This window comes from Megascapheus bottae, chromosome 3, assembly GCF_031878675.1.
Source record: "Megascapheus bottae isolate mThoBot1 chromosome 3, mThoBot2.hap1, whole genome shotgun sequence".
Classification (NCBI taxonomy): Eukaryota; Metazoa; Chordata; class Mammalia; order Rodentia; family Geomyidae; genus Megascapheus; species Megascapheus bottae.
The window spans coordinates 72298824-72312768 of record NC_143511.1 but is presented as its reverse complement, the minus strand read 5'-3'; the positions used below and the strand labels follow the sequence as shown (position 1 = coordinate 72312768).

Sequence of the window (13945 nt, the reverse complement as noted above, 5' to 3'; positions counted from 1 at the left end):
ATGTCATAGACAAGCAATTACAGGAATAATGAATCCAATTAATGGTGTATTTGAAGAAATCGTTCCAAGTTCAAACCCAGACTCTCCAACAAACATAGAAGACATCTTATATACCCTCAAGGATGACAGTGCAATCTTTACATCTATTGAAAATTTAGAAAAATATCAAGCACTTCAAGCACATAACCAAGGTATGGCATTTGTTACTGCAATTCTTAATATGTATTTTCTCATTTCAGTGAGATTTTTGCTTAGTTCAATTTTTAAGTTTTGTTTTATAAAAATAATTATCATATTAGAGTTAGCTTTACCAAATACATTTTCCTTCTTTCATTTTTAAAATGCTTTCTGTAAATGGGGTGTTATGTCACTGTTTGTATGTTGAACTTCAGAATTACCTACAAAGATTTGCTATAATGACTCTGGTATCACAGATAACAGAGCTCATGATATAGTAATCTAGTATAACATTACTAGATTCTGAAATTGAGGGTTAGATTTTTTTTTTTTAGATTTTTTTATTTTTTGTCGGTCATGGAGCTTGAACTCTGGTCACTGTACTTGACCTTTTCAGCTCATGGCTACTGCCCTACCCGTCGGCCTGGGCGTTGTCCCTGAGCTCTTCAGCTCAAGGCCTGACCTCTGCACCACAGTGCAGTGGTTAATTGGAGATGAGTCTCACAGACTTTAGTGCCTGGGCTGGCTTTGAGCTGTGATTCTCAGACCTCAGCCTCCCGAGTAGCTAGGATTACAGGCATGAGCCATCACGCCTGACGAGGTATTATCTTTTAAGACATGCTTAAAGATTTTCAAATTTATCTAATTTATGTAAACTCAGATAGCAAAGTAGAGATGGAGTAGTTGAAAACTTAAAGTTAACTAAAATGAGATTTTTTTTTCCAGTCCTGGGACTTCAACTCAGAGCCTGGGCACTGGCCTTGAGAAAGCTCAAGGCTAGCACTCTATCACTTGAGCCACAGCACCATTTCTGGCTTTTTCTGTATGTGTGGTACTGGGAAATTGAACCCAGGGTTTTATGCATGCTTGGCAAGCACTCCATCACACTCCTGGCCTCTGAAATTACATTTTATCGAAGCTGTTCCAAACCTCCTCAGTAGAGAGTGAAGAATTACTCAAATTATGTAAAACTTGATGCGCGTTGACTTCCTTTTACTTATTTCCTTTCTCGATTACTCAAATTTAAGGGTCTCATATAGTTAACTCCTACCATTTAAGAAATACTGTAGCTTAAATGTAAAAAATATATTGGTTAATTTCTTGTTATTTTTATCTATGTAAACAGTATACAAATGTATACAAATTAGCATTGACAAACATGGACTTATAGAGATAAGTCCTTGTAGATTGAAGAGAAAGATTAAAGTCTAAACTGGAGATGATATAGCAGAAAGAGAAGACTGAGTTTGAAATCAGATTTTAATTTTAACTCCAAATCTACTCTCACAAAGGGACACAATTTGGGAATAATTGTCCTCAGATTTTTTAGAAGGGGAAGACATTTATCATTTAAAATTTTCTTCTTACTATTCTATCTTCTTACCAAATGAGGAGGATAAATTAACATATAGATATATTAAATTGTGTACATATGCATAAAGGAATATTTGTAAAAATAAGATACTCTACATAGCTGTTATTATTGATGTAACAAACTAAAAGCCACCATTGGCTGGAATCAAGTATACATTGAAAGAAAAATATGCTTGAATTTCCCAAGTATATATGAATTGTCCATATCCTATATTTCCAAAGTATTTCTCTATCACTAGATATAAACTTAGAAATCTCATTTATTTATTTTCTTGGCTATATTGATTACCGCCAGATTTATAGATATGTTGGTCTGCTTAAAACAATTTTTTCAGTACTGGAGCTTGAACTCAAGACACTGTATTCTTGCCTGCTTTTTCATTCAAGGCTGTTAACTTTCCCACTTGATCCATACCTCTAGCCCAATAAGCATCTTTTTATTTTAGAAAATCATTAATAATAAATTATGTCACATGTCTTAGTGAACTCTCATTTGAGTTTTTTTAAGGAAGTTAAAGATACCTTTCCTATCAGTGGGCCTCTCTTTTTGCTTCTTTTTATAGTTAACTAGCTTAAATTTGGTTCCTTGTGACTAATTAACACTCTTTATATCTGTGGGACACAAATAATAGTAGTGGTAATAATTCCGAGGAATGCTATATAACCAACTTTTAATAATATAAGGAAACATTAGCCTTGTTAAAACAGCCTTTTGGACTATTACAAAGGACATGTGACTGGTGAGATACTGCCCTCAAGTGGCTCCATGAAAATAGCATAGTTGAGTCCCCAGCATGGGAGGAAAAAAAAAGTTGGAAAACAAGACCTCATGGCTGTTCCATATATTCCTAGTAATAGCAGAATGTGAGGATAGGTTGGAAAGAAGGCTTGAAGGCCTGTGTTTGGGAGAGGAAAGTAAAAATGGAAATAAAAACTACTAATGATTTTACTGTTAATGTGACTTCATTAATATTTGCAGAGTTGATTATAGGAATCAAACCATCTTTAACTTTCTTAGATAAACACTCCTTAGACATGGAATTAATTGACTAGCTTTCTTTTAGTGTGTCATAAGAAACTTTAGTTCCTAAAATTGTCAAGAAATAAACAGGTTACAACAAGCCATCTCTTGGGAGGCTAGTATATAAGATAGTCTCTTTTGATATGCTCATTTAGGCACATTCCCTGACTGTGTACCTTATGCCATATTTATTAGCACTTGTGTGCCATGCCTATAGTTAGCAGTGAGAGACATAACTACCTGAAAACTCTATATTCTTCTTCTCAGATGACATTTTACCATCACTTAACTTGAAAACTGCTGCCCAAAATAACAGGCTGTTGGCTTCTGGATCAAAATGGCTTTCACACTGAGCGTTTGGCTTTATGAGTAATTCCTTTTTTGAGTATACATTTCTTTTTTTCATTGAAGGATAAAGGAAGGTCTTATGTTCCTATTCATGGTTCACAAATTGTTTAAGCTCTCACATAGCCAAAATTCTACAGTAACCCAAACACAGGAGGGAGATACAGGGAGAAAAATTTTAGTCCAAAAAGTAACTATTTTGTAGTAATGATTCTTTATATGTAAGATAACCCACACTTCTCAAATGAAAATTATATGGGTATATAGACATACTTTATTATGTTATTTTCATTTTAATTAGCTTATTAGCAGTGCTGTATAGGTAACTTTGTAATAAATAAAGGAATCAGAGTTGGCTTTATTTGGAACCTCTATACCTCATTTCTGTTCCTTGTAAATAAAAGTCTCTAGGAGATGAATGGAGACCTTATAGGTTAAAATGATTCAGAGAACAAAAGATCAGAGTCAGCCAAAGTCCAATGCTTTTAGTTTTTTTTTTAAGTCTTGCTCCTGTTTTTGAAGCAAAAAACATTTTCCTCTGTTGATTAAACTAGTCTTAGTTGATGCACCATACAACTCTTGTAGAACTCATGTACAACTCTTGTAGAACCCTTGGCTATTCCTTAGGTTTCCTTTTTTTCTTTTCTTTTCTTTCTTTCTTTCTTTCTTTTTTTTTTTTTTTTTTTTTTTTGGTGTTGTTGGTGGTGGTGGTGGTGGTGGTCGCAGCACCTGAACTCTGGGACTGGCTACTTTCTTTGAGCTCTTCAACTCAAAGCTAGCACTCTTACCATTTGAGCCACAGCCACACTTCTAGTTTTCTGGTGGTTAATTGGAGATAAGAATCTCAGGGACAAGCCCGTTGCTACTCAGGAGGCTGAGATCTGAGGATCAAGGTTCAAAGCCAGCCCAAGCACAAAAGAACCTAAGACTCTTACCTCCAATTAACCTCTAGAAATCGGGAAGTGGGGCTTGGGTCAAGGATAGGGCGCTAGTGTTGAGCTGAAGAGCTCAAGGGCAGACCAGGCCAAGCTCAAGCCCCATGACCCACACACACACAAAAAATCTCAGGGTCTTTCATGCCCAGGCTAGCTTTGAACTGTGATCCTCAGATCTCAGTCTTCTGAGTAGCTAGGATTACAGGTTTGAGACACTAATAACCAGTGGTTTTCTTTTCTTTTCTTTTTTTTAATTTAATTGTATTGTCAGGGTGATGTATAGAGGAGGTTACAATTACATTCGTTAGGTAGTGGGTACATTACTTCCTGGACATTGATTACCCCTTCCCCTGTTTTTCTCCTACTTTCCCTCCCCATCCCCCTCTTAAGCATCTTGGTTTTTTTTTCCCCTTCCCTTCCCTATTTTAAATATACAATATACCAGGTACCAAAGTCAGATACAGTAACAACAGAGGATAAACCGTAAGGTGAATAAAAAGAAAAAAGAAATAACTTCACATAGCACATTAAAAGGAGCAACCACAAAGATAAACCTCTTGCTTCCAAATCCTATAGTTCATTTCACTTAGCCTCATCCTATATGGCCATATCACATAGCTTTTGAGCTGTGAACCTCTGCTAGGAAAATCCTTGACATACACTAATTACTACAAATGAGGGAAACCTATGTTGGAACCTATGTTGGGTCTGGCTTATTTCACTTAATATGTTTTTTTCCAAGTCTTTCCATTTCCTTACAAATGGGTTGGTGTCATTCTTTCTGAAGGCAGCATAGAATTCCATTGTATATAAATACCACATTTTCTTGATCCATTCATCTACTGAAGGACATCTGGGTTGATTCCCTATCTTAGCTATGGTAAATAATATGCAATGAATGTTCATATTGTGCTGATAGCTTTAGTTTGTCCTTATTTATGGACATTTGGGTAAATGCCCAGGATATTGAGGTTTTCTTTATGTTCTCATACTATGTCACATGCTTTTTATTCTTTCTTTTTCTCTCTCCCTCCCTCGCCCCTTCCTGCCTCCCCCTTCCCCCTATGTCTGTCTCTCTTTCTCTCTCCCCCCCCCTCCCCTTCCCCCCTCTTTCTTTTGCTGCTGTTGGTTGTGGGGCTTGAACACAAGGCCTGGGCGCTGTCCCTGAGCTCATTTTGCTCAAGGCTAGCACTCTACCTCTTTGAGCTACTTCCACTTTTCTGGTGGTTTATTTTGAAGTACCATCCTCAGATCTCAGACCTCTGAGTAGATAGGATTACAGGCATGAGTCACCAGCACCCAGCTTGGTACATGCTTTATATGCATAATATAATGAAGAATTATAGGTTAAAAACCTAATGATTGATTACAGTAACTAGATCCTTTTGAATAACTTAGATTTTTATTTCTTTATATTTTTACTTTTTTTCAGATTTACTTATTAAAGATGATGAAGTACATTTTGTAAATGATTTGGTGGCCAACAAAAGTGAACTACCAACTTTGAATACTCTTTCAAGTAGACCAAAACTACTTATGGTAAAAGGTCTCCTTTTAGATTTCAAAGAACAGATCTCTGAAGAAGCTAATTTGTTTAGGTATGTAATTTCTGAATGCTGTAAGGTATGTAATTTCTGAATGCTATAGATGCCTTTCATAAGAGAACATTCTTTGTATGATCACAAGTTTAGATGTTATCAATATTTTAATATTGCTTTATCTCAGCTTACATTTTGATCACTATGTGTTTTATTGGCTATATTTGTTTTATAATTTGCTCTTCATAAGCAATAATGCAGGTTGTTTCTTTTCTGTTTCAAGGGAATGTTTTTCTTTTCAAGAGGATTTAGAATGTTTTATAAAAGAAGAATCTTATATGGACGAAGAAAACTTTTGTCAGAAGAAATTAGTAGGTTTAAGTGAGGTAATAACATTTTCTCTCAGAATGTTTATGGAAGTAAAGAAACATGCCTTTTTTTAAAAATTGTGAGTCATGGGGCTTGAACTCAGGGCCTGGGTGCTGTCCCTGAGCTCTATCAGCTCAAGGCTAGCTCTCTACCACCTGAGCCACAGAGCCACTTACAGTTTTCTGGTGGTTAATTAAAGATAAGAATCTCATGGACTTTTCGTGCACAGACTAGCTTTAAACTGTGATCTCAACCTCTTGTATAGCTAGCATTATAGGCGAGAACCACCAGCACCTGGCTAAGAAGCATGCTTTTTTTTTTTTTTTTTGCCAGTCCTGGGCTTGAGCTCAGGGCCTGAGCACAGTCCTTGGAATTTCTCAAGGCTAGAGCTCTACCACTTGAGCCTCAGCACCACTTCCGGCTTTTTTCTATGTATGTGGTACCAAGGAATCACACCCAGGTCTTCGTGCATGCTAGGCAAGCACTTTAATCACTAGGCCAAACTCCCGGCCCAAGAAGCATGCTTTTTAAAATAAATTTTAGTTATTTAAATTGACTACAATTATCATATTAAAGTATCTGATATTGCATTGGATGTATATTAATTAAGGAGCCAAATTTACTCTGAAGTAGAAGTTCTCAGTTAGCTCTATACTGGATTTACTTAAGTTCAGAAAAGGTTGAAGTCTGGTTCCTGCCCAAATATATTACGTAATAACTGTTCTGATACGCGAGCTTAACTATAAACAATTTCAAAACCTTTGTCAGTAATTCTAACCAAGGTGTCTGGTGTAGGAAATTAGGTAGAAATATTGATTTGTGAGTTATGTTTAAAGAGGATAGTACATGAGTTATACAAGAAGAGATCTCATTGAAAGAGTAAATTGTCCATGACTATTTTAGGTACTGCCAATGCCTAATAAGGGTGATAGCATCTTTGCATATTAATGATCAAACTTCTCAAGATAGCCCTCTTAAATTTGTTATTATGATATTAATACATAAGATTTCTAGCAGTTGGAACTATAAGTCACAGCTAAACAAACTTGAAATGTTAGGCCATAATTGCATGCATTTATTAAGTTACTTGGATTTTATAACAATTGAAAATGTTTATATTTGGAGCTTTTCTTAATATATTCAAAAGACATGCATGTAATCTCTTAAGAAATTTAAAGTATTTCCTTCCTTTCAGGCTTATACCTGAACTCCTACTTACTTAGGTGTCCGAGATCTGTGTGTGGAAGTTCAAAGCTAGCCTAGCTAGGCAGAAAAGTCAGAGAGACTCTTATTTCCAATTAACTAGCCAAAGCCAGGCTAGAAGTGTTGCTTAAGAGGATGAATACAAATCATGAATGAACAAAAGCACAAGGCCCCAAGTTCAAGCCGCAGAACCAGTAAATTAATTAAAATGCAATGAATGATTTTCTTACAGCTCAGATTTTAACACACAGCAGTCAAATAGTCAAAGTGTTAATTCACTCATTGGTGTCTTTACTCCAGTTGTCATTCCCCTCTCTAGTTAACTCTTAGATCTGTGTGTTTAGTGCGTATCACTTGTTCCTTACTTGTATTCCAGTTCTGTCTAAATAAAAGAATAGCAAATTCCATAGGGATAAAGTAGAGACTATTTCCATTCAATCATGTCTTTTTACTTCTCATTTTTCATCTCTTATTTCCTGCAGGTAACTTTTTTTCTTGGTCAGTAATGATCCTTGAACTCAGGGCCTAAGAGTACTCTTTTGCTCAAGGCTAGCATTCTATTACTCTGAGCCACTTCTGATTTTCTGGTGGTTAGTTGTAAATAAAAGTCTCACAGACTTTCCTGCCCCCTGGCTGACTTTGAATGGCAATCCTCAGATCTCAGCCTCCTGAGTAGCTTGGATTACCAGCATGAGCCACCAGCACCTGCCAGGGATGATTTTTAATTTAGAATTTTAAACTTTTGTTATTGGTCTAAAAGAAAATTCTTCTACATCTAAGGTTGCCATACTTAGGTAACGAGTGCCTATAGAAGATGTTACTGAGGACATGATTTAGGAAAGGAATTTATTTTTAGTTGTTATACTTCTAGTTTGTAAAAGTATGTAAAACATTTTTACAAATTGATAATGGATTTATTTTAAAATTTAGTTTTTTTGGCTTTAAAAATATTTACTTGGAAAACCTTCCTTAAAGCTTTTTTAAATTTTATTTCAGTCATCAACATTACCTTCTCAGTGCAAATCCATAATACCTACAAGTCTCAGACAAAAAATTGATATTCCATCATCTTCAAAACCAAAGGAGTCATTAAATATAATGCCAGAAGTAATAAATTATATAGATGATAGTGAAAAACTTTTGAAAGGAGGTGAGAATTAATTATAAATATATTTCTTATTTTAAAAATCACTTAATACCTATTGGTTCTTACTAAATTTTTGTAAAATATTTCATAAAAGTGTTCTGTAGTCAATGGTGCTATGGCTCAAAGTGGTGGAGAACTAGTACTGAGTAAAAATGCTCGGTGAAAGTGCCTAGGCCATGAGTTAAGCCCTGTGACCTACCATTAAAAAAAAGTATTCTACAAGTTGCATGTTGCAATCTCAGAATTATGATTAATATGACTTTATATTGCCATTCTATTTTTCTACAGTGTTGGAAATTGAAACCAGGATTTCAAGCAAGTTAGGCCGCATGCCTACAAAGTAGCTATCAAAGCAACATCTCACCTTTGTCATTCTTTTTATGTTATTTTTAGGCTTAAACGTCTCTAAAATTAATTACATTTTTCTAAATCTATGAACAAAAGTAAAACAGCTATGACTAGATTGATTTTGTATAAGTTTTTCTCAAGTACAATGAAAGCATTATCAACTCAGGACCTCTCATACTTGCTTATTTTTTTGCTCAAAGCTGGTATTCTGCCACTTGAGCCATACCTCCATTAGCAATGTTATTTGTCTTTGATAATCTTGAATGGAATTTATGAGAGTAGCTGAGCTCAAGGAACTAGAGGTTTGCAGTTCAAGTGGTAGGGAATCTGTGATATACCCACTGAGAACAGGATTAGTTGCCACCAACAGACTTAACTAGTAATTTTACTATCACATTCCCATCCTTAACTTGTCACATTTATATTAAGGAGAATACAGTATAAGAGTTGCTACTCTATGAGTAACATAGAGAAACACCTGCTTTGGGACTGGGAGTTTGGCCTAGTGGTAGAGTGCTTGCCTAGCATGCACAAAGACCTGGGTTCAATTCCTCAGTACCACATACATAGAAAAAAGCTGGAAGTGGTGCTGAGGCTCAAGTGGTGGAGCTCTAGCCTTGAGAAAGTCCAAGGACAGTGCTCAGGCCCTGAGCTCAAGCCCAGGACTGGCAAAAAAAAAACTACCTGCTTTGTACACCAGTCACATTACTTATTACGAGAATATCTCAAACAATAGTTCCTTTCTTATTTCCCGTAGTCATGGTATATAAAATTACCTGTAGTTTAGCCTATTCTGAGAATTTAATAAAATGGAATTTATGGTCTTTAGATGAATGGCTTCTTTCACTTAGCATTGTTTAAAGTTATTTTTAAGTAGTTGTACAAAAGGGTTTCAGTTCCACAAGTCAGGGTATGAATACAATACATCTTGATCAATGCTACCTCTTCCATCATTCTGTCCCATTTTTTTCTTCCTATCCCTAAACCTAGCATAATATTTTAAGTTTACTTGTATTATAGCCTATATTAGTACTTCATTTTTTTTATAACCAAACCTTATTACACTAGAGATCTCCATTGTATTTTATCCAAACAGTTGATGGAGTTGTTTCTACCTTTAAGTTATAAATAATCCTGTTATGGACATTTATGTGAAGGCTTTGTTCAAAAATATATTTTCATTTTTCTTAGGTGTTTGCCAGGAGTGGAATTGCTAGGTCATATAGTAACTTTATATTTAATATTTGGAGGCTGGGAGTTTGGCCTAATGGTAGAGTGCTTGCCTAGCATGCACAAAGACCTGGGTTCGATTCCTCAGTACCACATACATAGAAGAAGGCAGAAGTGGTGCTGTGGCTCAAGTGGTAAAGTACTGTCATTGAGAAAGCCCAAGAACAGTGCCCAGGCCATGAGTTCAAGTGTGAGGACTGGCAAAAAGAAAAAAATGTTTACGTATTTAGTAGAGAACATGGTATTTTGATCTATGTATGTAGTGAAGTGATTACCATAAGCAAGCTAATTAACTTATCCATCACTTCACAAAATAACCCTTCTGTGTATAGTGAAAGTACTCACAATCTAGTGAATTTCAATAGTCTAATAATAGTTAATAGTTTAATAGTCTAATGAATTTCAAAATATAATTAATTATAATTAATTCTAGTCATTATGCCTCCTTTTATACTTTTGGTTGACTGTTGGAGAGGGAGAAAGGTGGTGTAAGGAAGAGAGTGGGGAGAAAATTTACTGGTCTATTATCAGTATTTCCTTAGAAGTCTAAATCTCTACTTCATTCTGAAAGGAAAATGTAAAGCAGCAAAGATACTTTAAAAGGAAAAAGCCACTGAATAATGTTACAAAAAATGAATTTAATAGTGCTTTTGTTCATGATAGTTTTTCCTTTTTAATTCAGATCTCACTACTAAACATGAAGTTGATATTGAAGATATAAAATGCAGTTCCACAGAGATATTGACTATTCAGAGTCTGAGTAAACCAGAGTGCAGTGAACCAGGTAGCAGTTGTGAATAAACTATTTTGCTTATCAGAATGCTTATCATGGTGCAGAAGTATAGTACATTCACATTTATAGTCTACTGTGAGTCAGTTTTCCTGTTTCAAGTATGATCATTATAATCCTAGTTTTTTTCCTTCCTTTTTTTCTTTTCTTGCCAGTCCTGGGGCTTGAACTCAGGGCCTAGTCACTGTCCTTGAGCTTTCTCAAGGCTCTACCACTTGAGCCATAGCACCACTTCTGGTGGTATTAAGGAATTGAACCCAGGGCTTCGTGCATGCTAGGCAAGCATTCTGCCACGAGGCCTCACTTTTTTATCTTTGTATTTGCCCTGTCAGAATGCTATCAGCGTCAAAAGTGAATAATATAGCTGGGTGCTGATGACTCATGTCTGTAATCCTAACAACTCAAAAGGCTGAGGTCAGCCAGAGCAGGAAAGTCTGCGGGAGTCTTTTTTTTTTTTTTGTCAATTGGAGGGCTTGAACTCAGGGCCTGCATGCTGTCCCTGGCCTATCTTTCTCATTTTTTTTTTGTTTTTACTTAGTTGGAAATAACAGTCTTCTGGACTTTCCTGCTTAGGGCTGGCCTTGAACCACAAATCCTAAGATCTCAGTCTCCTGAGAAGCTAGGGTTACAAGCATGAGCCAGCAGAGGCCATCAGTAAGATACTTTTGTTTGTTTGTTTGTTTGTTTGTGGGTCATGGGGCTTGAACTTGGCCTGAATCCTGTCCCTGAGCTCATCAGCTCAAAGCTAGCTCCCTACCCTTGAGCCAAGCTCCATGTCCCATTTATCTAGAGGTTAATTGGAGATAAGAGTCTCGGGTTCTTTTGTGTCTGGGCTGGCTTTGAACCTTGATCCTCAGATCTCAGCCTCCTGAGTAGCTAGATTACAGGTGTGAGCCACCATGCCCAATGTCATCAGTAAGATTCTATCTCCACTGAATCACCAGAAAACCAGAAGTGGAGCTATGGCTAAAAGTGGTGGGGTGCTAACCTTGAGCTCAAAAACTCAGGGACAGTCCCCAGGCCCTGAGTTCAAACCGCATGATAGTTTTTTTTTTAAGTGAATAATAAATAGAAGCGAGTTACAAAGCCTGGAAAAGTGGAATAAATAACACTAATATTTAAAGTAGAAATGCTAAAATATAGCTCTGTAAATAAAATTTTTATATTTTATCTAAGATCATGCTGATCTTTATTGATCTTCTGTAAAGTTTAATTTTCTAATCTCTCAGAGCAATCTTATCATCCTCTGCTGTATCACTGTTTTATTTTTATCTTGAAATCTCAGAGTCAGTTTACATTCTAATATAATGCTAAATTATTTTTGCTTAGCTATATCATTGATATTATTGTTTAGTTATATTTTTCTGGTTCCATTAATCAACTAGTCAAAAGTTTACTGCCTTATTTATTATAATGATGAAACTACCCTTTCTACTTCTCAATAAATGATGACCCATTTTTCAAGTTCATTGTACATATTTGTATTTCTATGCTAAGTCATGTAGAGTCTAGTGAAGAATACTATTAGTTAACTTTACTAATATTTAATATAGAATAAAAAAACAGTATTATCTCTTACATATTAACATAGCTGTGAGAATTAAAACCACCAGTCACATAAAGCTCTTAGCATTTAACTGACATAAGAAATGCAGTAAATTTTAGCTGTCATTGTAATTGCTTTAAGTCAGCACTGTTGCAGTCAAGATACAATGTGATAATATGTAATTTCTTATAAAGATGGAAATGTAAGATTTTGTATCTCAGATAACAAATTTCACTTGGTGGTACTAGGGTTTTGAACTCAGTGCCAGGTACTTATTAGGCAAGCACATTGCCACCTGATCTATGCCTCCAGCCCTGCTTTTTTTCTGGTTATTTTGGTGAAGGAGTCTAGTCAACTTTTCTGCTCAGACTAGATTCACACCTCAGTTGTCTGGATCTCAGCCTCTTGAGGACCTAGGATTTCAAGCATAAGTCATTGGAGTCAGCTCTACCTCTTTCTTTTCATCAAAATTTTTTGTTGTGATAAAAGGATCATATATAATAATTACTTATGAACTCTTCTTAATTTTATTCTTATATAATATTATGAACTTTAAAATTTTTATATTCCAGGAGAGTTGGGAATACCATTATCTAGCCTAAACACAATAAGCCAACCGTCTTCAATGAATTTGTTATGTACAGAACTTCAGACATTTTCATTTTCTCCTATTTGTAAAATGTAAGTAATGTCTATGAAGTGGCACTGTGGCTCAAAGTGGTAGCTAGGATTACAGGCATGAGCCTCTGGCACCTGGCTTGAAGGTATTTTTTTTATGACCAAAGAATGTATCAATTTCAGATACGTCTTCAGAAAACTTTACTTTCTCAAAAGCAAAAATATCTGTGGTATACATGGAAACAAAATATTTCCTCTTTTGCCAGGAGTTTGACCTAGTGTTAGAATGCTTTCCTAACATGCATGAAGACCCAAGTTTGATTCCTCAGTACCGCATACATAGAAAATGCCAGAAATGGTGCTGTGGCTCAAGTGGTAGAGCTATAGCCTTGATAAAGCCCAAGGACAGTACTCAGGCCCTGAGTTCAAGGCCCAGGATTGGCAAAACAGAACAAAAAATGAAACTTCTTCATTTTCTTCTTTAAAATCATTGTCTGTAGGGTCAGAAGTTTGGCCTAGTGGTAGAGTGCTTGCCTAGCATATACAAAGACCCAGGTTCGATTCCTCAGTACCACATACATAGAAAAAAGCCGTAAGTGGTGCTGTGGCTCAAGTGATAGAGCTCTAGCCTTGAGAGAGCCCAAGGACAGTGCCCAGGCCCTGAGCTCAAGGCCCAAGACTGACAAAAAAAATAAGTAAATAAAATAAAATAATTGTCTATAACTTTGAGGTATCTATCAAAGAAACCTTGGTGAGATTCAGATTTTTCTATCATATGACCACATTTTTGATTATATGAATAAAACGAGATAGTTTAGACCTAGCTTATTCCTACTGTACATTTTCAGTTTAACTAGCAGTATTCATACTTATACATATATGTGTATACATGTTATATGCATATATGTTAATAATAGAGAAGCAACATAATCAGTTTTCCATCAGTGTAAATGGAAGGTCTGAGACATAAAGGGCTTGTCCATTAGGCCTCTGCCCTATCAAGAATGATAGCATTAGTTACTGATGAATTGTAGTTTATACCATCAGGCATATTTCCGCTCTTCCTCCCTGAGTGCCCCAAAACATACACACACACACACGCACACACACACATTCTTAGAGAAGGTAGAACCAGAAGTCTTTCTCATAGTTCTGATTCTTAGCTGTAGAAGGTTCATGGTTTCTCCATCAAATAGATTCAAGGATAGCAATTTTGTAAACAAAATGAACAAACAAAAACAACAGCAAGTGGAAATTTCCACTTAGATGGTAAGCATACTAGTTTTACTTATTTTGCATTTTTC

The 13945-nt window shown here is 35.8% G+C and overlaps 1 protein-coding gene across 1 annotated transcript in view; it reads left to right on the top strand.

Moving 5' to 3' along the window:
- Positions 1-13945, top strand: part of Shoc1 (shortage in chiasmata 1) — a 76408-nt gene that overhangs the window by 15399 nt on the left and 47064 nt on the right. The window contains exons 5-10 of the mRNA XM_090330432.1: positions 10-191; positions 5285-5450; positions 5674-5776; positions 7959-8112; positions 10370-10471; positions 12596-12704. Coding sequence (XP_090186558.1) covers positions 10-191; positions 5285-5450; positions 5674-5776; positions 7959-8112; positions 10370-10471; positions 12596-12704 — 816 coding nt within the window. The remainder of the gene's footprint in view (positions 1-9; positions 192-5284; positions 5451-5673; positions 5777-7958; positions 8113-10369; positions 10472-12595; positions 12705-13945) is intronic.